Raw genomic sequence first — 26,408 nt, forward strand, 5'->3', positions numbered from 1 at the left:
GAGATAAGGTCAACTGATTTTTCATCCATGTCCGGTGGACTTGCTTCTATTTCTTCAGGGCCTTCAGCAAACTCAGCCACCAAATTGGCGAGAATCTGGCCCTTTACAAAGGTGCAAGGCATGTATTTAATATCAAAAGCCCCTAAAATTGTGCCCCACTTTGTAACCCTACCAGTGTAATCTGCACTTCAAAGTACTGCCTTGAGCGGATATTGGGTGAGGACGAACACAGTGTACGCTTGAAAATAATGGGGAAGTTTCCTTGTAGCATGTACCACTACCAAAATGGCCTTTTCCAACGACAGATAATGCACCTCAGCCTCATGAAGCGACTTGCTCACGTAATAGATTGGTCGTTGCACGCCATTATCTACCCGCATCAAAAGGAAACTAATCGCATAAGTGGCTATCGCGAGGTAGGAAAAAAGGACCTTGTCCACTTTGGGGCTAGACATAATTGGTGGCCAAGATAGATATTCCTTAAGCTGCTGAAATGCCAGAGTGCACTCCTCTGTCCACTCGAACCCCTTCCACTTGTGGAGTAAAAGGAAAAAAGGCCTGCACCTATCCGTCGACCTGGAAATGAATCTATTCAGAGCAGCGGTCATCCCAGTCAACCTTTGGACCTCCTTAGGATTCCGAGGTGCTTGCAAGCTACTTATGGCCATGATTTGATCAGGGTTTACCTCAATTCCTCGGTGAGTCACCATGTAACCCAAAAATTTCCTTGAGCCCACTCCAAATGCACACTTGGATGCATTTAGCCTCAATTTGTGTTTCCTTAAAATCTCAAAAGTATTGGTAAGGTCTACCACATGCTCAGTCACAACTCTGCTCTTCACAACCATATCATTAATATAGACTTCGATGCTTTTGCCCAACTGTGGCTCAAACATCTTTGTCATCATCCGTTGGTAAGTAGACCCTGCATTCTTCAAGCCAAAGGGCATTACCTTGTAGTGATAATTTCCAATGGGAGTGAGAAATGCGGTTTTTTCCTGATCGTCCACTGCCAGTGGAATCTGATGATAGCCCTGGAAGGCGTCTAGGAAACTCATTCGAGGGTGGCCGACCGTTGCATCCACCAGTTGATCTATACAGGGCATAGAGAAAGGATCTTTTGGACAGGCCTTATTAAGGTCCGTAAAATCTACACACACGCGCCACTTTCCATTTTTCTTTTTTACCACGACTGTGTTAGCCAACCATTGAGAGTAAAACACCTCCTTGATAGCCCCTGCCTGTTTTAGCTTGGTCACCTCGTCCTTGATTGCCTCGGCATGTGCTTTGGACGAACGCCGAGGTGATTGATTTTTTGGAATAACAGAGGGGTTAACATTCAGATGATGACAAATGAAATCTGGATCCACCCTTGGTGCTTCATAAGCATTCCATGCAAACACATCAATGTTTTTCCTAAGGACTTCAACTAATTGTTCCTTCTCTGCCACAGGTAACTGCGCTCCGACCTGAAAGAACTTATCTGGGTCATCCTCAACACTCACCCTTTCCAAATTTTCACACTCCACTCCCCCAGTGGATGTGCTGGAAACGGTCATCGGAGACTTTGATTGCTATAAATCATTCTCGGCCGTGGTTGAAATGTTTGCCTCTGGCCGATGTTGAATAGCCGTTATCAAGCATTGCCTAGCCATGGTTTGATTCCCCAATATCTCTAACACCTAGCCTCTCAATGGATATTTCACCTTCTGATAAAGTGTAGAAGAGACAGCCCCCAAAGTATGCAACCAAGGCCTACCCAAAATAGCAGTGTACGCATCTACTACAATAAAATCTACCTCCACCACATCTGAGCCAGTCTACACAGGCAATCTAATCATGCCCAACGGAATGACCGACCTGCCTTCAAAACTCACCAATGGGGAACTATAAGCTGTCAAGTCCTAGAGTTTTAAATTTAACACCTTATACAGGTCGGGATACATCGCCTTGACTGCGCTACCCTCGTTAATTATCACCCTCCTGACGTCATACCCCCCGATCCTTAGTGTAACCACCAAAGCGTCATCATGTGATTGTATGGTTCCTTTCTTATCCTCCTCTGAAAAGCCCAAAACCAACGATGTCTCCGATCTAGCTCTCTTTGACACTGAACTAGATCCCTCATCCAAACAATGAGACATAGACATTACCCTGAAAGGGCAGGATCCAGTTCTACCTGGGGCAGTGAATCTAACATGTATCGTACCTAAGGGGGTCCTGAAGAAGCATCCCCCCTGAAATGTCGAACCTACCTGACTTCCTCGGCCACTGGAATGGTGCAGAAGTTGGGTCAACTTTCCTTCTCAGACCAGCTAATCCAAATGATCCCATAAATTTCTGCAATCCTCAGTAGTGTGCCCATAATCCTGGTGATACTGGCAGTAGAGGTTTCGATTACATTTCGCAGGATCCCCCGCCATTCTATTGGGCCATCTGAAGAATGGCTCGTCTTTTATCTTCTCCAGAACCCATTGCACCGGTTCTCGGAACACCGCGTTAACCACCTGAGAATTAGTTGATCCTGGTTACCCCTCAAAATCCTTCCGAGGCTGATTATTGTTATACTGGTTCGACCTGAAATTACTCCTTTCCTGAGGGATTATCTTGGATTTGCCTCTACCCTGTATCTGATCCTCCTCCACCCTTCTATACTTCTCAATCTGATCCATAAGCTAACGCACGCTGGTAACAGGTTTGCCAGTCAAGGATTTCCTCAGATCATGCTCGGTTGGCAGGCCAGCCGTAAAAGTATTAATGGCCACATCGTCGTAGGCCCCATCTACTTGTTGAACATTTCCCAGTATCTATCAGAATAGGCCTTCAGGGTCTCCCCCTCACGCATAGACATGGACAGGAACAAACCCAAGGGTTGAGAGACTCTTCTACAGGTGATAAAGCGGGCACCAAAAGCCTAGGTAAGCTTCTCAAAGGAGCCAATGGAATTTGCTCTCAGACCGTTAAACCATCTCATCGCCACCGGGCCCAGGCTAAATGGGAAAACCTTACACATCAAGGCCTCGTCCTTAGCATGAATAGCCATTCTTTGACTGTAATGGCTGACATGCTCCACTGGATCTGTCCTACCATTATAAATGGTGAACGTGGGTTGATGGAATCGCCAAGGAAGATCTGCATCCTTGATACGTCATGTGAAGGGTGATTTTCAAACTTGACTCAAAGCTTTGTTCAAAGCGTCATTCCCCAAACCCCGACGAGGCGAACTCTTGTCCCCTTGCCTGTGGTGGTGCTTCTCATCGTAGGAAAAAGATTCACTGGGTGGAGTTCTTAACCTCTGCCTATAACTAGTGTCATTGGACTCTTCAGAAGATTACCTGGAGTGGTGAGACCTACGCTTTCGACATTCGTGTCGCAACTCCCTTTTCAGTTTGTTAATCTCACGTTGCATGTCCTCGTCGTTCTTTACATGGAAAATATGGCTTCTGCCTTGAGAATGACTTCTCTCAGTATGGGTTGTCCGCACACTCCCCTCGCAATCCCCCCTTTGTTCATGGACTACCAACGAATTGTCATGCTGGGACACCCTGGACTCTGCCTGGTGGGGGCTAACATTTGTCTGTTGTGGGTTCACCACAGGTTGTTGCGGTGCTCCCTCTTCCATTTTAACTATGCACTGGCCTTTCCCTGGAAATAGATCAAGTTCTCCCCACAGACGGTGCCAATTGTAGGAACTCAATTTGGAAAAACCTCCCCAAATGAAAGGGAAAAACGATCCAACAAGCCCAAATAATAAATTTTTAGAGAGTGGGTGAAAGAACTAGCTCTATTTGATAGGAAAAGCCTCTCCTTCTCTGGTTGATTTTCTGTCCCCCTTACAATGCCATTCCTTTTCATGTTATATACTACATTCCTCCCCTTACTTTTGCCGTACACGTGTAGGTTCTATCATGAGAACTCATTTCTGTCCCATCTCCCACTCTCTAGAATCCTTAACCAGCCATCATAAGGCTGCCTGATCACTGTTCAGGCATCACCTCCACATTAATGCGGCCAGAGAGTTAGCTGGGAAGCATTTAATATGGAGGTAGCAGCGTCAGAAGATATTTGTTGCCTCCACTATCCCATATCCGTTTCTCAATTACAACACAACCTTATGGACTATCTAGAGTAATCAGATAGTTACATCCACCTCGGACTATCGTTCTGAGGTGAATCTTCTCCTCAGACACATTTTGGGTTTTCATTTGCAATCCTCGGCTCTTCTTCTTATATTATTCGTATCATGCCCTGATTAAATCATCCTCGGACAAATTGCTGTCCTCGGATTGGGCCATTGGGCCGCAGACCCATCCCCTACAAACTTACCAATACCACCTTATATAGCTGGCACCACAATATTAATTAATAATAATATTATTATTAAATAGTGGTAAAGCCAGGAAATTTTCTCGAGAGCCGGTGAATATATTTTTGTTTAATTTTTAGATTTATTACCGAATGGAAAATTTCAAAAGTTAGGGGGCCATGGCCCCTTGCCCCCCTAGCTCCACCAATAATAATAATAATAATAATAACAATTCTACTCAACCTCTTATTTTATGGAATAAAAGGAAAATATTGTTTATTGTCTGCGAATTGTTATTCCACTCCCTTTTTTACACAGACCATACAACTGCGTGTGTTTCACACTGTCTAGTATTTTGAAGCGTGAATATTTTGGACCTTTCATTAATCCAAAGTCAGTAGAATTTGTGCAATATATGAAACACTGCCTTCAAGATTCAAGGGAGCTGAAAAGAAGCATGGAGACTCAATATAAGAAAAAAAATATGAAGAAGTTTGGTGATAAAAAGCATTTTGGTGTGTTTGATCAGTACACATATTACTATTTGTAATAGGATATGTTGATGGTTGAATTATTTTGATTATGTAGCAGGTAGGGGTTTACATGTGATTGTCTATTTGGCACCTTGGCAGAACATGGTTATTTTAGAATGGTGGGAATTGTAGACTATATTATATCGATTATGTATTTGGTTTACACGATATGCATGTTATGAACTATATAAGAAATGTTATTAATTTTTTTTGTGCATTCAAAACCCCACAATACATTTTCTAGCCCATTTTCAAGGTCACTATGAAACACAAGAAAAAGACTAATTTTTTTATATATTAAAAAAAAGACTTATTGTTGTTTAAGGAGTTCAGAGATAGATTAGATACTAACCAAAATCAGAGAATTTGATGTCTATATGTAGGACAAGATTAACTCTATTAGAGACATCTGACAAATTATAGTACCTTGACACAAAGAAATTACTGCACTTATTAGTAATTTAATTAATTACTAATTTAATAATAATTTTCTAATTTAATAATAATTTTCCCACCATATCATGAAACCACGCGCGCAGCCACGCCTCTACGAGTTGCCGTAACGGCCCAAAACTGCAAAAAATTCAATCCTCTCCCAATTTCAAACAAAACCCTAAAATTGACCCCCCAAAAAAAGCCCCAATCATATTACACTTTCCCGTTTGATCCAATCTTCCAAATCTAAACCCCAAATTCATTCCGACCCATTTCGAAACCCCCAAATCCCATTTTGAAAAACCAAAAAATTTCAAATTTTGGCGTGGCATACGGATTCAATTTCGTGGTCGAATCTGAAGGATGGGACTCAAGGTTTTGATCTTTGTTCTTCTATTGACAGTTATATCTTCTTCCTTGATTGGCTGTCTCTCTGAGTCAGCAATCACAGAGACCTCTCTCTCCACTCGAAATCTCAAAGCTTTGCACTCTCCCACTCTGTAAGTACCCTTAATTTTCTTGTATTTATGTAATAGGGATTTTTAAGATTTCGGAAATGTGTGTACGAGGTTTCTAATTCTATGTTTGTGTTTGGTTTAAGTGAGAGTGAGCTAGTGGTAGTGGCGGATTTGGATGGAAGAATATATTTAGTGGACACTGGATCAAGGAAAATTCTGTGGTCTTTTGCGTCTGGACAGCCCATTTACTCGTCGTATCAGGCAGTTCTTAACAATGACAAAGATAAAAGTAATGGCTCAGAACTGAGTAATAGTGATAATGACTTCTATATAGATTGCGGTGATGATTGGTCACTTTATCTGCATAAAAAGAGCTTCAAGAAAGTGGTACGCAAACTCGCCTTTTTATATGTATCATGTGTTTTATAAGTTGTTCAAATGTTGCAATTATTGATGTTAGTGTTGTTTGTGGAACTTCATAGTTGGACTTTATAAGTTGTTCAATCTCACTTTGAATATTATTGACTACAATAATTCCTTTATGTCAAGAAAGTCCCACATCAAAACAAGACCACATATTTTTTATCTTTTCGTATTTAATCTTTTTTTTCTCCTTGAAATCTTTATTGTCCGCATCACATAGTGCTTAGAGTGCTTCTTGTTTATGTGAAAGTTTTTTGTTTGTTTGTTGCGGCATGGTTGAGTTATTGATTCACAATAATTCTTTGCACCAGAAAATTGGAATGAGTGCTGGAGATTATTTGAAAAATGCTCCATACATTTCAGAGGATGGAGGAGTCACGGTAGGATCAAAGAAAACCACTGTTTATCTTGTTGATGCCAAGTCCGGTAGATTAGTTAATACTTATAAGTTGGATGGTTATCCTTCCGGATCGGCACCTCAAGGTGCTGAAGAAAACCCAGTTTTATCGGATGAAGATGGTGAGGAATTGGTAGAGTTTGGTGCTTTGAACTTGGAAACAGTTGAGCAGCCACTTTACATTATGAGGACAGAATATTTACTCCAACATTATTCAGCAGACAATAGAAAAGTTTTGTGGAATGTGACTTTTTCTGAATTTGATGCTCATTTTAAAAATCAAAAACTTGAGAGTTCTTTTGGTGGGATTTCTCCCAAATCAGAGAATGAGTTCAGTTTAGAGTATGGGGGTGATGTTGACTCACAATTGCTTTATCTTTCAAAGCCTAGTGTCCTCCGAATTCGTGATCATATATGGTTGGAATCTCTTCCTGCATTCAATAGATTAGTAACTGGTCTTTCTGGAGGCAGCCCACTCTCTCTGCCTGCTGCTGAACGCAAGTCTTCCTCAGGGGCTGCTGACCTGTTAAAACTGGCTCCTCCCAGAAATGAAGGCAGACAAGTGCTTGCTTTGCCCGCTTCTGAGGATGAGAACCCTGGGGCTTCTGTGGACGAGAACCCTGAGGTCTTGGTCACGCAAGGTTCCCAAATAAGGACTTTTATCCCTTTTCTTTCAGCTCTTCTGTGCATTATGGGCGTTATATTTTACCCCTATTTAAGATTTGGAGAATGGCTTAAGTTGAATAGGCATAGAGAGGAACTCAATATACAAGCTGGGACTCCCAAAAAGAAGAAAACTCGGAGATCGGGAAACAATAAGAGAAGTTCCAATAATCAGAGAATGCCAGATGATATCTCGCCCGAGAATAAAGTTGGAGACACTAAAGGAATTCCACACATTGAAGTAAATGAATTAAAATATCTTTTTGATCGTGTAGATGTTCTTGTTGATGGACATAGGATTGGTAAGTTACTTGTTTTTAACAAAGAAATTGCTAAGGGAAGCAATGGTACCATTGTACTTGAGGGAATTTATGATGGTCGTCCTGTAGCCGTTAAACGTCTTGTGAAGACCCATCATGACGTGGCTTTGAAAGAGATTCAGAATCTTATTGCTTCTGATCAGCATCCAAATATTGTTCGTTGGTATGGGGTGGAAGATGATCAAAATTTTGTTTATCTTGCTTTGGAGCGTTGTACTTGTAACTTAAATGACTTTATTTTCTTATGCGCTGAATCTTTTCAAAGTGAAATAATTACCAAGGATCAATTCTCGAACTTCTTGGATGAGCATACTGCTCAACTACAGTCAATAAAGGAAAATAACAAGAATGTTAAATTGTGGAAGGAGAACGGACACCCAACACCCCAGTTGCTGAAATTGATGAGGTTAGTATGATGCCTGTCCATACCTCCCATTTTTTCTTCTCCCAAATTATTGTGTTTTAATTGGTTAAATTCACTAGCAATTGCATGTGGTACATATCTTTCTGCTATGGTTGGCATGCAAGGTAGGGTATCCTACCAATCTGAAGGTTCTAACATAATTTAGTGAAGTCCATACCCACAGTGAAAAATAAGCCTCAGAAGAAAATAGTGATATCATTGAACTTTTACATGATATTCAATTAGAATCAACTTGCTCCATTAACTTATTTCCAATTCATATACAACCATGCATTCAACAATATTCCAATATCTATCTTTCATTTTGATGGTGCCATCTCTTTAAATATTTCTATACAGCAATGTTTATGCTTTATGTTGCATCATTTTATTATCAATGATGACATACAGTTTGTTAGGGTGGGATTGAAAGAAATTTAATGAAAGAATTATCTCTTATATCATCTGTAATGAAATCAATTATGATCTCTTAAAATTTAATGAGATTCGAACATCAACAAGTCCCTGACGAGAGTAGCTGTAACTGACTTCTTGTTATATTATTTATCAGATTTCCCTAAATTGCTTAGCTGACTAGCTGGTGAGGTAGGATTGTGCTCTAAGCGTTCTGGAATACTGATAATAGGGTGATGAAAACAGTAAAAGACAGCTCCTTAATAGCAGCACCTCTTTTGACAACAACTAAAGTTAATTATGGAATGAAGATAACACTGATAATATTTTATGACTGTTGCTCTCCAATTTTACTGTGTATGGGAGGGAAATTACCAACTACATCTGATACCAAAGTGATGAACTGTAACATAAGTTGTTAGAGGGATTAGTTCTTAAATGAATGTCAACTTTGGTGGCCTTTTCTGATTCTATAAAAATCTGTGACACCAACAAGGGATTGTAGAGAACATATAACAGGTCTTGACATATTTAATTATTAGGTGACAAATTGATTTGCTTAAAATTGGACTTTTAATTAAGTGGTTCATGTGGGTGATGGTCATTATGTGTTAGCTGTGTCCTGCTTCACAAGACTACCTTTTCCAAATATGATATTCTTCTTGGACACCCTCCATTTGACTTAAATGTAATTCTCCTTAATCAAATGAAAGTGTAACAAATTACATGTGAAACATCTTGAAATTTGACGGAATACTCATTTATGCAGAGATGTGGTTTCTGGGCTTGCCCATTTGCATGAGCTTGGAATTATACACCGGGACCTAAAGCCTCAAAATGTTTTAATAATAAAGGAGAGATATTTGTGTGCAAAGATTTCAGATATGGGTATTAGCAAACGTCTTAGTGGAGACATGTCTGCTTTCAGCCAGCATGCTACTGGTATGTACTTTTAACTAGTTCAATTGGTCATGTTTTATAGCACTTGAAAGTTGAAACACACACATGGATGAAATGGTTGTTTAGGTCAACTATTAGATGAGCATTGGTGACAAATGGAGAGTTAAGAAAAAAAATTGAAGTTTTTGATGATCCAACCAATCAGCTTTCTATTTCTTATTGCATTTTATATTTGACACACTTTTAGATTAGAATTGTATCATTTGATTAAGAACGGGGACAAGCCCCTTGATTCCCCGTTTATTCTTTGCATGTACCAACAGTGTAGGCTTTAATTGTTACTGAATTTTCTGTCTAATTTATCCATGTTGTTAACCATAGGTTGTGGGAGCTCAGGTTGGCAAGCACCCGAACAACTTCTCCATAGGCGCCAAACACGTGCTGTGGATTTGTTCAGTTTAGGTTGTGTTCTCTTTTTCTGTGTCACTGGGGGTAAACACCCATATGGGGACAGTATTGAACGTGATGTGAATATTGTGAATGACCGCATGGACCTGTTCTTAGTAGAGAATATACCAGAAGCTGTTGATCTTTTCTCTAATCTTTTGGATCCCAACCCAGATATTAGGTAAGGCTTTGTCTCTGGATTTCCAATTTTGAAAGTTCTAATGGTTCTACTATTAGCCATCAACTTGAAAATTCTGTGTAGCATTATAGCTCTGTACATCAGCAGGCCTTTGTTTAAGTCTTGTGCTCTCTGACTCTCTCACACACACACCATATCTTACCAGAAGAAAATATCTTGGTGGTGAACCAATAATTGTGTGCAATCCTCTGGTTGTATTTTTTAGTGTACTGCAAGAGCCTGCTTATTGATTTTCGGTCTGTATTACAAGCACAAATATTTGTGATTACATAGTAGTTACTCCTCTTTGCTAAATGCCAAAAGTATTCACTGGAATTTGAAATGTATCTTCAGTCCTTATATGATGACTTGGCCACATTATTTTGTAGGCCAAAGGCTACTGATGTATTGCATCATCCTTTCTTTTGGGATTCTGAGATGAGACTCTCATTTCTTCGAGATGCCAGTGATCGGGTTGAATTGGAAGACAGGGAGAATGAATCTGAGCTCTTAAATGCATTAGAAAGCATTGCAGCAGTGGCATTGAATGGGAAATGGGATGAAAAGATGGAAGCCACATTTCTCAGTAACATTGGTCACTACAGGCGATATAAGTATGACAGCATTCGCGACTTACTACGTGTCATACGGAACAAATTGAATCATTATAGGGAGCTTCCTCAAGAAATTAAGGAATTATTGGGGCCAGTCCCTGAGGGATTTGACAGTTATTTTTCAAGTCGATTTCCAAAACTCTTAATTGAGGTTTATAATGTGATTTGCAGGTACTGTAAAGAGGAAAAATTCTTTCGTAAATATATAAACAGCAGCCCAATTTAATTTACTCCCACTCCCTTCTTGTTCCTCCCCAACTGGTGTATCCTAGAATCTAAATTTTGCACAGATATGTAAATATAAATTTCATTATATTGCAAACACGTGTACATCTGGTAATAAAAAAAAAAGGTGTATGCCAATGTGTGTACTGCAGTATCTTTCGATGGTTTCTTGTTGTTAGCGCTATAAAACAGAGCAGTTAGCTCCAGTTGAATTTTTCAGTCAGATCAGCTGGGGCTGGAGGTTATTACAACGGAACAAAGCGTTTGGAAGTACATAAGATTAATCAGAAGTACCATCTTATTTCGGTATTAGACCTTCAAACATTACTGATGCTTTTTTTTTTTTTTGGTAAGATCTTGCTATTTAGTTTTGTGCCCCTTAAATAAGAGTTGTTTAGGCTCCAACAGTAACCACATGATGAATTGAGGCAGCTTACCTTTTGTGAGAAAGGAGAATGTGGGTTTTTTTCCCCATTGCATTTGAATTACTTGTTGAAGAAAAACATTGGATCAGGAATCCATTAATTACTTAACTGGAGACTTGTTGAAGCAATACATTGGCAGTCAAGTGTAAAATCTTTAAATTTCTCAAATGGGTTTTTAGTTTGACTAGCTCCTACTTCGACTGATCTTTCCCACTCCTCTCCCAAAAAGCATCCAAAAAAAAAGTAGAAAACTTTAATTTCAGAACATGTGAGAAGTAGGACCCAAAACCTGAATCAAAGCTGGACTGCCTCAAGTTTTCAAAGTTATTAGACCTTTTATTTTTATTTTTTACAAATGTCCAATAATTATGTCTGAATTTAACATCTGTAGGAAGAGAAATTTTCGGCTACCTCTCTTTTCCAGAGTAATGTAATTTTTAATTTTCCATGTGGTCTTAATATAAGTCTAAATACTGAATTAGATACCTCTGAGTCTGAATGCAAAATAATCTGCCTTAAAAAAGTTGAAAAGGGTCTGCATTTTGAAGGGGTGGGTTTGGTATTTGGGAATTGGGAAGCAGTCAAGCTCACACATTGGGGAAGCCTAACTGTGTAAAAAGATTCCTGACTATCGTACCTCTTTGTCTCTGACTGTTTCTGTTAAAATATCATGCTTTTTCTATGATTTGAGATTTCCCACTTGCAGGCATCATCATCAGAATTTTGGCCATACCGAGTCATTGACCCTGCTTTGGCTTCAAACCATGGAAATGCCATACTTGTTTCACTTCTTCAATTGTTTGGATGAGAGATCCTTTTATTTCTTTCATGGTTTAATGATTAATATGCTCTTGTATTTTAAAGACCAAGTAAAATGGTAGCAGCTTCATTATAGTAATAGTATCAGTATGTTCTTAATCAAGTTTTGAACTTCCCTTTCTTTGGCCAAACAAGAAAACTCCACCCTGTTGGGTATTAATTGAGGTTCTCAAAAAGTTTCAAAAATGAAAAAAGATTCCAACGTTTGTCTCAAACCCCTTATTTGATAGATAATCCTCCAAATGAAATACAACTAATTGTTGGATAATGTTAAAAAATAAATAAATAAATAAACATATACTTAAGAACTAGTGAGTAGTGATTAATGATTATACTTTGGACAGCTTTTTGTAAAAAAAAATAATAATAATACTTGGGAGAAGTAAACGCTGGACCAATTATTATCTCAAAGAAAACCAAGGCTACAAAGAGCATCTTTTTGGACTTTTGCCTTCTCCTTTTCCAAAATCAATATAGTTGGATCCCAATAAACCTAACTCATAAGTGTTAGTTTAGATACAGCGTTTTTTCCTCAAGGTTTGTGTTTGTGCTGTTCGGTGCATATTTTAGTAGGTCTCGCGAACTATTTACATAACTCACAGTACTTTTTTTTAGTAAAAACAATTTTAAAATTTAATCTCATAATTTTATTTACACATTTAAAAATTATTTTGTTATATTATTTTTAGTTTTTTTATATAAGTATTTTTAATTTTTAATTTTCAAGAATAAACAATATTCAAACGTAAAATCAATTTTCAGCTGTATCACTTTGGCCTTTTGATCTGGATTTTGAATGAGTATTATAGTAGGAGACTAGGAGTATTACTATTATCGGACAAAGAAAAACTGTTTGTCCTTTCTAGCTCGCCCACTAATTGAGGCCCAAACCCTATCCTATCCTATCCTATGCCGCATAATTATTCTCTCTCCCAAAAAAAAAAAAAAAAAACCCAGTGGTATGTTTGTAATTTTGTTTTTTCTTTAGAACATAATTAAAGATGCAAACGAAAGAAATAGGAAACAAAATTAAAACAAGCCAAAAAAAAAAAAGGCAAAGTGATATGGATTTTTATAATAGTTGAATTATTATAATTTATTTTAGGAAAAGAGATACAAATTTTCTTCATTGAATTTGTTTATCAAGTAAACAGATAAATGGATTGTAATTCATAAGCATAAATTCTAAACTCAAAAGTGTTTCAAAATTATTCAACGAACTTATAAACTCACTTCTTTACCCAATTTCAAACGTCATTGTATCTCTATCAATTAAAAAAAAAAAAAAAAAACCCCTTAGAAATTTTTTTGGGTCAAAATATCTCTTTAAGTAAAGGAAAAGATGACTGAGTTTTTCTTAATAGATTTCTAGCATATATCATATATGCAGGAATCTTATTAGCAAGTGTTAAGACAGTTTAGGCCACTCATAAAAGGGCTATGATTGTTTAGCTTCCAACAGTATTCACCTAGTTTCATATTATATCCACACTCATTCACATCATGTGTAAAATGTAGACATGATATAAAATTTTGGATATTGTGTGTGACATTTCAGAATGTGAAGCAATAATAAGCTCTCATATAATAGTGTCAATCGTGTAATTCTCAAAAACACCACTGGCATTCACTATCAAAAACAGTGGTACAAATAGCTAGCCTTACATGTATGATATATCCCATTCTCCTGCACCAAAATTTCACTTTGACACCCAACACAACCCAAGCCACAAAGCCAAATCAACCATGGCCATTACCAACCTCCCTCTTCTCCTCCTACTAATCCTTCTCATGAACCCATTGCAAAACGTTTCGAGTGTAGGCATAAACTATGGCACACTTGGCAACAATCTCCCATCCCCAAAGAAAGTAGCCCAACTCCTCCAATCCACACTCATAGACAAGGTCAAAATCTATGACACCAACCCAGAAATCCTACAAGCCTTTTCCAACACCGGCATCGATCTCATCGTTGCCGTCGAAAACTCCCACGTGTCAAACATCAGCACCGAGGTTTCCTCAGCAGACGAGTGGTTGTCCACGCGTGTCATTCCCTTCATTCCAGCCACTTCCGTTGTAGCCATTGCTGTAGGTAACGAGTACTTAACAACCAATGACAACAAACTCGAACCTAAAGCCTTAGTCCAAGCCATGCAAAATTTACATGCAGCACTTGTAGCTCGAGGTCTAGACCGTAAAATCAAAGTCACAACCCCACATAGCATGGCTATTCTAGCTTCTTCTTTTCCTCCTTCAGCTTCAACTTTTGCTTTAAATCTTATGCCAACAATGACAGCCATTGTTGGGTTCTTAGCTGACACTGGTGCACCCTTTATGGTCAATGCTTATCCATATTTTGCTTACCGTGATAACCCTGGTTCGGTTAATTTAGAGTATGCATTACTAGGAAATGCCACTGGGGTACGTGACCCTAAAGGGTATGTGTATAACAACATGTTAGATGCACAAATTGATTCTATTAGGTCAGCTATCAATGCTTTAGGCTTTGGAAACATGACCATTGAGATTTCTGTATCAGAATCTGGATGGCCTTCTAAAGGCGACCACGGTGACAAAGCAGCTACACCACAAAATGCAAAGACTTATAACACTAGGTTGATTGAACGTGCCCAAGCCTATAAAGGTACACCCATGAAGCCTAAAGATAAGATTGAGATATTTGTGTTTGCTTTGTTTAATGAAAACAAAAAAGAAGGAGATGAGACTGAGAGAAATTTTGGGATGTTTAATGGGGATGGATCTAAGGTATATGATGTAGATTTGAGCTGCCAGTTTTGTAGCAATGGAGGGACATTGGGGTTTGGTGAGAAAGTATCTGGTGCAGCCAGGGGTCCATCAGTTTGGTGTATAGCTAAGCCACATTCAGATGACAAAGTGCTTCAAGCTGTGTTGGATTTTTGCTGTGGACCTGGTGGTGTGGACTGCAGAGAGATTTATGAAAGTGGGGATTGCTTTGAGCCTAACAAGCTTCTTGCTCATGCATCATATGCCATGAATGCTTATTATCAGATGCATGGAAGGAACTATTGGAACTGTGACTTCAAAGGCACTGGCCTTGTTGCCTTCAGTGATCCAAGTAAGTACATTACATTTCACATTTTCTCCTTGTCACCTTCATTTTTTTTTTCTTTGTGCTATTTTGGTTCAATGGCATGGAATTTTTCATAATTTTCTTCACAATTTTGGCATATTAATTTGTAATGTGAAAATACAAAAAATGATATGCCCCTAACATTGCTTATTTTGGCTCCACCACAAGTTTTGATCTCCAAAATAAATGCTTTACTTTTAGTCAGTATATATGGTTCTTTCTGCTTCTATATGTTTTTGTTTTTCTTCTGTTATGCAACTATAGATGACTAGATGAGTGAAAAAGTATCTCCTTGAATTGAATTGAATTTTTTTTCCCCCAATATTTGCTTGTGGTTGTGAGTACTGACTGTGTTTCGGTTTGTTTTATTATGAATGATTAGGTTATGGGACATGCCGGTACCCTCAACAGTGACATGATCAAGAAATGACAGAGGTCTTAATGTGGTTGACAGCTCTCTTGTGTTGTTTGTTAGTACTATCAGTTAAAAGTAAGATGCGAAATTTCGAATATGCTTTTTACTAGGAACATTGGATTGATTTTGTCCCTACCATTTTATCAAAAGAAAGAAAAAATATTTGGTCACTACCATAAGTCAAAAAAATCTTATGCTACTGTGAGAGATTTTGAATATTTGGTTGCTTTGTCTTAGAAAAGATGGGCAAAAAGAGTCTTTTTCGTTGGGAGAAGATAAAGATCGGTGCGCATGGTTGAAGTATAAAAAATTCCCCAATCAAAGGCTTTTTGGTTGGGAAAAATGTCGCATTTTCTGGTCATGATCTCTCTTCTCTTTCGAGGGGTAGCTAGTTTCCTCTCTTTTTCCCTTTTGACTCAGCTGGGCCTGTTCTAAAATTGACGATGACGCATCAAGCCAGACATCCACCAGCCATGGCTCAAATATTGTATACCAATAGATTAGCATATCAGCTCTGATTAGATATCGATTATTTTACTAAAAATTAAAAATACTGTAATAAAATAATTTTTAAATATATAAATAATATTGTGTGTCTTATTTTTAATAAAATTTTTGGCAAAAAACAAAGTTTGTGTGTCTTGTGAATAGTGCATGGAACCCACTGTTCATGAGACCCACTATGCACTTCTAAAAAATATAAAAACAACACCAAAACTTAAGATGCAGACATGAAACTCAGTTTCCAAACAGATAACAGCATTTGCATCAAATTATGAAAAATTCATGTATATTTTAGTATAAGAACGTACTTGTTCTATTTTACTTACTTTCTTTTTAAAACACTCTACATCAGATTATTTATTTTTACACAAAATTTCATTAAAATATCAAATTTTCTTTTTTTCTTTTTATTATTTTTCTTTTTTCACTCACAACAATTATCATCTACTCTCTTTTTTCTCGAGATACGTAAACAAATAATAAAAAATTAAATACAAAATAAATAGTGTCAATATGTATTTTTACATAACTTTGCAAGACTTGACTTGAATGAATTTTGGACTTGATTGGCTAGAATGTGATATATTTTCTATTATACAAGCACTGATGCCAGTGCTCTAATGCAGCGTCTAGAAGCCACAAATAAAACATCTCCTAACTTAACTTAGGGGTACACCATGATTTCTAGTCAGGTTCTATTCTTATGCTATCAAGGGCTCCAACTTCTCATGAGAAGTTTAGTAGCTTCCAAATCTCATGGGACAAAAAACACAGAGTTATATAAGGTCCCTTGTTTTTAGACCAACAAATGAACTTTCGAGAAGATAATGCAACTCAAGAATTATGTTTTGAACAGCACCCAATAAGCGGCAACGGAACAAGTCGATCGTGTTTTACAAATGATCTTCGGATGTTTAATTGAATTTTCAGCAGCAAGACTACCAAGGTTTTTAAAAAAGAAGAAAAATCAAATATGCCACCAAATACACACCATATGAATTTACAAATTGAGGATGAAAAATATACCCAAAATAGCAAGCTCTAGTACTTCTAAAGTTTTCTTTGATACTAATTATCTCAACTGAATGCAATATTGTTTTCCATATTAACCTTCTAATCTATATCTATATAATCCCAAAAGGCTGAATATGCTGAGCAACGTCAGAGTAGCATTTTGGTCTACATCAGTCTATTCAGTTCATTCTGTCTATTTCAATCGTATTCAGTTTAATTATGCCCACTTCAGTCCATTTGGTTCATTTCAGTTCATTCTGTCTAATCGGTACAATTTGGATCATTTCGGTCAATTTTGGACTAAATGGGCCATAAATTGATTTTTATTTTAGCTTATTTCTTTTTCAGTTTTTGGCTCAAAATTTCTTTTTCTTTTTTTCTTAATTTTTTGGTTGAAAAATATGAAATTTTATTTTATTTGGGTCAAACACTTTAGTTTTGGGTTTAAAAAAATAAAAAAAATTAGGCATTAGAAATTAAAATATGGGCCCTAAAAAAGTAAAAAAAATGATAAATATTAAAAAAAAATTACATTAAAATTCAAGTTTCAATAATATAGGCATTATACCTTTTTTTTTCTTTTATTCAATTTTCAGTAACAAAAAAAAACTTGTCAACTGCCCATTCAAATGTCTGTGGTGATCTCCAGCGGGATGTCAATATCATTTCATGATGAAAGGGAAGACCTCCTGAAATTAGGGAAGTAAAGAAGGAAAAAAGTTTGGGGAAGATCTTCATTATAGCTATTTCATCTGCTCTTCATTATTTTCAGATATATGTTAGTTACCGTACATCTACTCTGTTTCAGAGGGTTCAAAAGCAGTCAATTTCAACATGCCGTGAGACTGAATATTCTAAAGAGAAAGGAGAGTGAGCTTCTGGGAAGTAAAGAAGGAAAGTGAAAGATCATTATCTGACAATTCTAAGGAGAGTGAGTTGGGGAGTATTACCATGAGACAAACAGAGATTGCTGCAGGGAGCAACATTAACTCGAGCAGTTAACTCACTTATTCGTTTTACAGTCCTAATTGTATCATTGCAAGCTGGTGATTAACTAAATTGAATCTAAATCCTACTCTTTATAAATGTTCATATGTGCTTGTATAATTTATTTTTGTCTGGAACCCATGAAAAAAATAGGTACTTTATTATAGGAATATGTGTATATGGAAGCATTTTTCTTTCCAAGATCTTGTTTTATACATGTCAAAGGATTTGAAATTTGAATGCCCTCCTTTTTTTCTACAATGCTAATGTTGAAATATACCATATTTTACTGACTTTGTCAATTTGGTCTCAGATCTCCCAACATTATTCTTGTATATATATCACGCACACATGGATAAATATAGCCACCGTATTTGTTGCAGTAGATGTTCAAATGCTGAGGACATTGCAAATTCCTTTATTTATGCCTTTCCTCTCAGGTGTTGTGTATGTGTGGTCTAACTCCTAATCATTGGGTTTGGCATCAATTCTACCTTCCACAATTGAAAATCTGGCCCAAACTGAAGCTAGAGCTAGTCACAAACCCATGCAACAAGTGGAAAAATGTAATGTAATTATTTACGTTTTAGATGTGTGTGTGGTTGAAACGTAATTTAATAAAAAGATTTAAATTACGTAATTATAATATTGTTTTATATAGAGAAGATGTTACCAAAAGATTTTTTTTTTTCTTTTCAAATAAACCATGTCAGTTGACTAATTTGAACATATCTAAGAATATTAAAAAAAAAAAAGCACACTTAGATTCCATGGAACACATATAATATGTTAAATTAAATTTTAATTATTATATAAGTTTATAATTGTAGCCTTTTAAAAAAAAAAGGTATAATGCCTATATTNCATTAGAGGATAAGCTTGCTGAGAGGCGCTGTAGAATTTCCTACAAGGCAGGAATTAGTCCAGGGTCCGCAGTTAATCGGGGTGATATTATGGATCTTCTGATTAAGGTTGCATTAATGGAATCTCGGATTATTGTTCTGCATGTAAATCCCGATTCAGGATTATTGGTTTTATCTGTGGCACAATATCTTGGAATGATGGGCAATGGCTATGTGTGGATAGCAACAGACTGGCTCTCATATTTTTTAGATTCTAAAGCCCCTCATCCTTTAGATAACACGGATTCAATGCAAGGAGTTCTTGTTTTGCGCCAACATACACCAGAATCAGATAGAAAACGAGCCTTTTTCTCTAGGTGGAAAAAATTAACTGGTGGCTCTTTGGGGTTGCATTCGTATGGGCTTTATGCTTATGATTCTGTTTGGCTGCTTGCTCATGCTCTTGAGGCATTTTTTGAACAAGGTGGGGTTGTTTCATTTTCTAATGATTCCAGGCTACATTCTTTAGGAGGCGGTAATCTTCACCTTGAAGCAATGAGCATTTTTGATGACGGAAATCTCCTGTTGCGGAACATCTTGCAGAGTAACCTTGTTGGTTTGACAGGTCCTATTAAATTTAACTCAGATAGGTCTCTTATTCTTCCTGCATATGATATTATTAATGTGATTGGAACTGGGTCTCGACAGATTGGTTACTGGTCAAACTATTCTGGTTTATCAGTTGTGCCTCCTGAAACGCTGTATGAAAGGCCACCTAATCGGTCAAGCGCAAACCAGAAACTATACAGTGTAATCTGGCCAGGAGATACATTAACAAAGCCCCGTGGATGGTTTTCCCAAACAATGGGAAGCTATTAAGAATTGGTGTTCCTAACAGGGCCAGTTACCGGGAATTTGTATCTAAAATACAAGGGACTCAGAATTTTAAGGGTTTCTGCATAGATGTATTCACAGCTGCTGTAAGCTTGTTACCTTATGCTGTTCCATACCAATTCATACCCTTTGGAGATGGTCATAAAAACCCAAGCTATACAGAGCTTGTGCATTCGATCACAACGGGTGTGAGTGCTACATTATAAAATTGATTTTCAAATTCAAAATTATATGAAGTTACTTTTTTACTTCTGGCTAATTCTCACATTTCCTTGTTACAGAAATTTGATGCTGCTGTTGGTGATATTACAATTGTCACAAATCGGACAAAGATTGTGGATTTTACACAACCATTTGCTGCATCAGGACTTGTTGTTGTGGCTCCATTTAAAAAATTGAACTCTGGTGCTTGGGCTTTCCTGCGGCCATTTAGTGCACGTATGTGGACTATCATTGCTTGTTTCTTCCTTGTTATTGGAATAGTTGTGTGGATTCTGGAGCATAGGATAAATGATGAATTCAGGGGCCCTCCTAAACGACAGCTTATAACCATTCTATGGTGAGTTATTCAGTTGCCACTTTTACTTGATGTCCTCACACACATGCACACAAAAGCTACAACAAATTAGGATAATTATGGTTGTTGATAGTGGTATAGAGGGGATTGATGGTGGCAGAATATTTTGACTGTTGCGCATAGGGCATAAGGAAGTCTATATGTAATGTATCTGCTGGATAAGATTTTTTTAATAGTAAATTTTTGGGATTAGTGAGTAATATATAATAAGATACAGACGTCAATTGGGTGGATGAGCCTGGGTGGACGCATTCTTGTATAATGTAGATGCCTACCGAGCTTTCACCTTACTCTATGTTAAAAGCTTGTTTGACTATGCATTCAAGTTTCTATTGTGAAAACACTTTCTCACTGCAACCTCAGCTGAGATCATCCAGCCTACTGTTTTCTGAAAACATAGACAAACAGGAGTCCTTATTGCTCATTAAATTGAAAACTTTCAAGTTACAGTGGGTCCAATCAATGGCGAAGCCAAACTATTTTTTTTTTTTTTTTTTTTTTGTTGGGGGGGGGGGGGTGGGGGAGGGTATGGGGCCAATGTGTAAAAATTAATATATAATTTTTATTTTTCATAGAAATTACAAGGAGGAGGAGGGGTCCAATACATAGAAAGGTTCCAGTATCATCAAAGTGGTTTGCTGGTTTTTCTTTTCTTTTCTCCGTGCCTTCTGCTGTACTGCTAAATTGCTAGTCATTTATCTCTTAGTATACCATTCAGAAGTCTATTATGGGGCCTCTAAACCATGTTACATATTTTAATAGATTATTTAGATTAGTCACCTCTGAAGGCTGTAGATCATCTTCCTAGTGTCTAAATAATTGGTTTCTGATCCATCTTCTGTCTGCTAACCTTGCAGGTTTAGCCTCTCAACCATGTTTTTTGCCCATAGTAAGTAAAATTCAGGCCCTTTTCATACACATTATGCAAATGGCAGGGCTGAATGCAGTATTTTTAAATTTATAGAGTTGATCTCTCTCTCTCTCTCTTTTGCAGGAGAGAACACTGTGAGCACCCTTGGTCGTATGGTGCTAATCATATGGCTCTTTGTGGTTTTGATAATTAACTCAAGCTACACTGCGAGCCTGACATCAATTCTCACAGTGCAGCGGCTGTCTTCTCCTATTAAAGGGATTGAAAGCTTGAAGGAAGGCGACGAGCCAATTGGGTACCAAGTGGGTTCTTTTGCTGAACATTATTTAGAAGAACTTGGCATATCCAAATCTAGGCTTGTTGAACTTGGAACACCTGAAGCATATGCTAAGGCGCTCCAGAATGGTCCTGAGAAAGGAGGTGTTGCAGCTATTGTTGATGAACTCCCATATATAGAACTCTTCCTCTCAAGCCAGTGCAAATACAGGGTTGTAGGTCAAGAGTTCACCAAAAGTGGCTGGGGTTTTGTGAGTATCTGTTTTCCAGGAGCATTCTTAACAAGAATTTAGATAAAATGCATATTTTTATTAGATATAAATGGATCTATTGAAAAAAAAAAGAAGAAAGAACAATGAAATTCTCCTTTGCATGGAAACTGATACAGTACATGTTAATTACTCGATTGAGGTTGGAAGTACTTAGTAATTAACCTACTTTATCTGATTTCTATTTAGATTTTAGCCTATTGTAAATGAGAAATGCAAGTGTTTGACGCTTTTTTTTCTTTTGTCTTTCACATGATAGGCTTTTCCACGGGACTCCCCATTAGCAGTAGACTTGTCAACTGCCATTCTACAACTGTCTGAAAATGGTGATCTCCAGCGGATTCATGATAAGTGGCTGTTGCATGGCGCTTGCAGTTTAGACACCACTGAAATTGAAGCAGATCAGCTTCAACTTAAAAGCTTTTGGGGACTCTTTCTTATTTGTGGAGTAGCTTGCTTCTCTGCTCTCTTCATATATTTCGTGCAGATTATGTTACGGTTATGCCGTACCCCATCTGACTCTGTTTCAGAGGGTTCAAATGGCTCAATTTCAGTGCATGTCCGGAGATTGATATCATTACAGATGAGCTAACATGCCATTCCGCCCATAGTCATCGTCAATGAATATGGCAATCACAGCCTTCCAACCATAATAATCAACAATATCAGCCACTGCTGTCATTTCGTACAAATCACTCTGCGTTGTTCTAACGAAAAAGGGGAACTGAAGGGAAGAAAGAGTGGGATCAGTCGCCCCAAATGATAATAGAGGGACTTTGAGTTCATTCGCAACGTTGGATATAATATGGGCAACTACAGAAGATTGAGGGCCTATGATAGCAACTGTATCAGTCTCCATAAATTCCAAAGCTGTAATTCCACACAATAGTCAGTACACGTGATTGGGGCTATCAGATTCTTTTTAGGACAGAATTCTTGCCTAATAATAAAAATAAGTAAATCAAGCCAGAAACTTGACACTAAATTGAGGAAAAATAAAGTACCTTCAACCATTCCAAAAAATCCACTGCAATTGGAATCTTGCATAGTGAGATCAAGTTTTGTTCCAGGAAGAATGCTGGAATTGGAATTGACATCTTTCACAGCTTCCTCCATAGCTATCTTGGCAACTCTTCCAATGGTAGAGTTAAATGTAAAAATAGCTCCAATTCTCACAGTAGTAGGTCTTGAAACATTCTTACTAAAACCATATGGGAACACCCCCACATAGAGTAGTAGTGACAAAATAAACCAAGTATGATTCATTTTGAACAGGCAGAACAGTTTTTTTTCCCCTGCCTCAAGTTAAACTGGCCCAAGGTTTCCGCAATATAATTAGCGCAGAATTGAGAACAAAGAGTTACCCATCAGAGCTCAGGATAATGAATTTTCATCTGGGAAACAAAAAAAAAAAAAAAAAAAGGTCGCAAAATCCATTTTCCAAAGAAAGAAAGACCTAAGGTCAGTCCTGACAAGAGATGGTAAAACAATCAGAACTAACGTAAAGCAAACTAAATTCAAACTAATATTAACTGATTTCTAAAAGACATTAAAGAGAAAAAGAAGTTCAAATTAAAAAAATAAAAATAAAAAGCAAACAATCAAAAATCAAAGTTTTTATCTCTAGGGACCCAACAAAAATACCTTTAACACTTGGTTTAAGGTTGCATAGGACAAAATGACCCATATGCTTCAATCATTTCATTTCTTTCCCTCAGTTTTATCATCAATACTTTTATAATTAACAACAAACAATAAGTAACAATCGCTTAAAATAAGAGCTACCATGTTTGCATAGACTAGAATCAGATTCTATCTTCAAAATCAAAGCCCCCATATTAAAAAATATTTTTTTAATGCCACTCAATTAAATATTATAAAATGTCATCCATGATGGCTGAAACTAAGTATTGTTCTATAAAACCCAGGTTGTCTCCTGATTCTATACACACTTACACGTCCTCAGAAAAAAAATTTAGACCAAAACAAGTAGAGGTGGTGTAAATGAAAAAGTCGAAGAACCCAGATGAGAAACTTACATGGAAAGGCAAATTTTCTTTCTTTCGTTTTTTCTTTATTAGTTTCTTGTTTTTGTGGAGTTGGTAGAGAGGACCAGCCAACCACTGCAAGAGAGAAATAATTTATGTGGATTTTTACATTAAATAACAACAACAAAAGCAGTATGAAACACTCACTAAAGATTAAAAGGACTAGCAGAAAATGGTGACGCATAAAAGGACAAACAGAATTGAGGCTCACGTGGGAAAGAAGTTAAATGTGAGAATCTAGTTTTAGAGAAGACACAAGACGCTACCTTTGTTGACCGGACCAGAAAATTTTCAGGTCCGTCAGTCTCAGACATACTGTTTAATGTTTGCGAAGACATTCCAGATTACGCTTGAGTTTCGTGACCCTTTGAGTATTCAAGTTCTCCTTTTTTTTTTTTTTTTTTAAGTAAATAGGAATTAGATTAAAAGAAAATTAAGTCTTATAGCAATTTTTTTTTTTAAAAGTAAAGAGGTATTTTTTTAGAGGAAAGACATTGAAATTTATTAAGACAAAATGACCAAATCAACTTGAATAACAAAGTAAACTTGTAGAGAAAAATGGGATAATTAATTACTAATTTAATCAAACTATGAACTACTTTGTTAATAAATTTTTAAGTAAAAAGGTATTAGATTAAAAGAAAATTAATTCATATAATGACGTCTAGGTACCTAATGCCCCCGAGTACTTTTTTTATATATTTGTTTTTCCATAACAAGCATTTTTTTTTTTTTAATAGATGATACATAATGCCCCAAGTACATTATTTTTATATATATTATATTTTTCTAATAAAAAATATCAATTAAAGTGTACACAAGTTTTTGACAAAAATAAATAATTGAGTACACCATAAGTCTACCGTTGGACACATTTTCACAACATAATTCATAACCATTTAAATGATAAGTTGTCAATGATAGATTTTTAAGTGATTTTTATTTATAGATCTATATGAGAATTAATAATAATGGGTAAATTTATAGTTGCGAAATTTACTATAAAAAATATTATATATAACATTACTCATTTGTACATGGCAAAATGAATTAACAATTAAAAAAAAAAAGGTATATATTACACCTTATAATTAATTATTTATTACTTCTTAAGTTATGTTCTTAAAACACTTGTTAATGTATCTTTATTTTCCATATCATCTAATGTATGTATATATATTTATATTTATTGATAATTCTCAGCAAAAAAAAAAAGATAATGATGTATATTATTATATGTTGTTATTTCAATGATCACATTATAATGTCTTAAATTTGGAGTCATGCTTTAAATTTTAAATCCAATTTTTTCCTTACCTTGACTTTTTCTAAAATACTATAGTATTTAGTTCCTTTGAGCATGTGAAGGATCACATGGACCCATCTATTATATCTAGATCTAGATCTATACAATAACATCACATTAAAACTTTTGAAATTTGTGTAACAATTTGTTGACAACACTTTATTATATTGTTACACAAATTTCTAAAAATCCACATTTTTTTCATGTTATTGTTTTATTATATATTTTTAAATGTAGCTTTTGGAAATGCCAGTAATGCTAAATTATATTAGTATAATTAATTAAAATACATAATTGTTTTTTGTCAAACAATCCAACACTAAACAAATTCGAACAAAATTAGATTTAAGAGTAAAACTCTTTTTTTTGTTTTTGTATTTTCTTTGTGTTTGGTTACTTTGGAATGATAAAAATGAAAGCGAATAATAGAAAAAATTTTCCACCATCAAGACCAATAAAGTGGAAAATATTTTAAAGAACGTTGCGTATACTAACAAACCATCACAAATAAAACTTTACACTTTATACCCAAAAACTATCCAAATCTAATATCACAATAATACTATTTCATACCTTAAGGTGGACAAGTGAGTGGAACTTCTTAAGATGCTTGCACCACTTTAGATAATTGGTTTTAATTTATTAACTAGAGTTTCACAATGTGGGACATAGGTTTTGTCGTGGGTCAAATGATTGTTCTCTCTTTTTTTTCTTCTTCTTTCTTTCTTTCCTTCTTTCTTTTTATGGGTCTGGTTAATGTATGTCTCGTATTAGTCATCAATTTTTAAAAATAATTGATGAAAATTTGAAAAAATTGTTAAAGAATTAGTCACTTTTTCTTTTCTTTTTTTCATAAAACGTTTTTTAAAATGGTTTAGTAATACATGTTCTAAGAGCATACATTAATAAAACATTTTTTTTTATTATTATATTTTATTTTTATATCCTTAGCTCAACTAAAGTAAAGTCTTGAAATAGACTTCGGTATTAAAGTTTAACTTCAAAATTTTGATGTTTCTCTCCAAAATATATATATATATATATATATATATATATATATATAATACAAATAAATAATAGAGTCGCCTTAAAAAAAATTACTTTTGTGTTATATCTTTCCACTAGACCCAATGAGTCCACATCATGTTAAAGCATTCACAATGAACTTATCACAGTTTTAGTTAAAAAAATTGTTTGACTTTTTTTAATTATTTTTTATTATAGATCTGAAGCTTGGCCTCTGAATCCAAGCATGGAAGTGGAGGGGAGGAAGAAGCAGTCCTTATCTAGCTCAACTGTTGAAGCACTGGTCAAAGAGCAATATGTAGCCCAT

At 36.2% G+C, this 26,408-nt stretch overlaps 3 protein-coding genes and 1 long non-coding RNA gene across 5 annotated transcripts; 3 read left to right on the plus strand and 1 right to left on the minus strand.

The window, feature by feature from the left end:
- The first annotated feature begins 5,376 nt into the window (after nucleotides 1-5,376).
- LOC112023629 (serine/threonine-protein kinase/endoribonuclease IRE1b) lies at nucleotides 5,377-10,872 on the plus strand. Its single transcript, XM_024056247.2, has 6 exons — nucleotides 5,377-5,774; nucleotides 5,876-6,119; nucleotides 6,467-7,941; nucleotides 9,122-9,294; nucleotides 9,634-9,880; nucleotides 10,267-10,872. The coding sequence occupies exons 1-6, from the start codon at nucleotides 5,638-5,640 to the stop codon at nucleotides 10,715-10,717; spliced, it is 2,727 nt and encodes a 908-aa protein (XP_023912015.1). The 5' UTR covers nucleotides 5,377-5,637; the 3' UTR covers nucleotides 10,718-10,872.
- A 2,635-nt stretch (nucleotides 10,873-13,507) lies between these two features.
- On the plus strand, nucleotides 13,508-15,657 carry LOC112023658 (glucan endo-1,3-beta-D-glucosidase). The gene is made up of 2 exons (XM_024056283.2): nucleotides 13,508-15,057; nucleotides 15,455-15,657. Exons 1-2 carry the CDS (start codon nucleotides 13,626-13,628, stop codon nucleotides 15,484-15,486), a joined length of 1,464 nt encoding a protein of 487 aa, XP_023912051.1. The 5' UTR covers nucleotides 13,508-13,625; the 3' UTR covers nucleotides 15,487-15,657.
- A 3,205-nt stretch (nucleotides 15,658-18,862) lies between these two features.
- On the plus strand, nucleotides 18,863-22,313 carry LOC112023627 (glutamate receptor 3.3). Its single transcript, XM_024056243.2, is given in 6 exon segments — nucleotides 18,863-19,684; nucleotides 19,687-19,916; nucleotides 20,010-20,287; nucleotides 21,163-21,194; nucleotides 21,300-21,703; nucleotides 21,981-22,313. Coding segments are annotated over 6 exon segments (2,016 nt in total). The 5' UTR covers nucleotides 18,863-18,945.
- A 1-nt stretch (nucleotide 22,314) lies between these two features.
- LOC136067520 (uncharacterized) lies at nucleotides 22,315-24,112 on the minus strand. 2 transcript variants are annotated; one of them, XR_010628983.1, is made up of 4 exons: nucleotides 24,036-24,112; nucleotides 23,761-23,844; nucleotides 22,726-23,115; nucleotides 22,315-22,591 (listed from the first exon to the last, which is right to left on the minus strand). It is a non-coding gene; the product is annotated as an uncharacterized LOC136067520 (long non-coding RNA). The 2 variants fall into 2 exon arrangements; XR_010628981.1 differs by lacking the exon at nucleotides 24,036-24,112 and having other exon boundaries at nucleotides 23,761-23,894.
- Nucleotides 24,113-26,408: the final 2,296 nt, after the last annotated feature.

This window comes from Quercus suber, unplaced genomic scaffold, assembly GCF_002906115.3.
Source record: "Quercus suber isolate HL8 unplaced genomic scaffold, Cork oak 2.0 scaffold_6, whole genome shotgun sequence".
NCBI lineage: Eukaryota > Viridiplantae > Streptophyta > Magnoliopsida > Fagales > Fagaceae > Quercus > Quercus suber.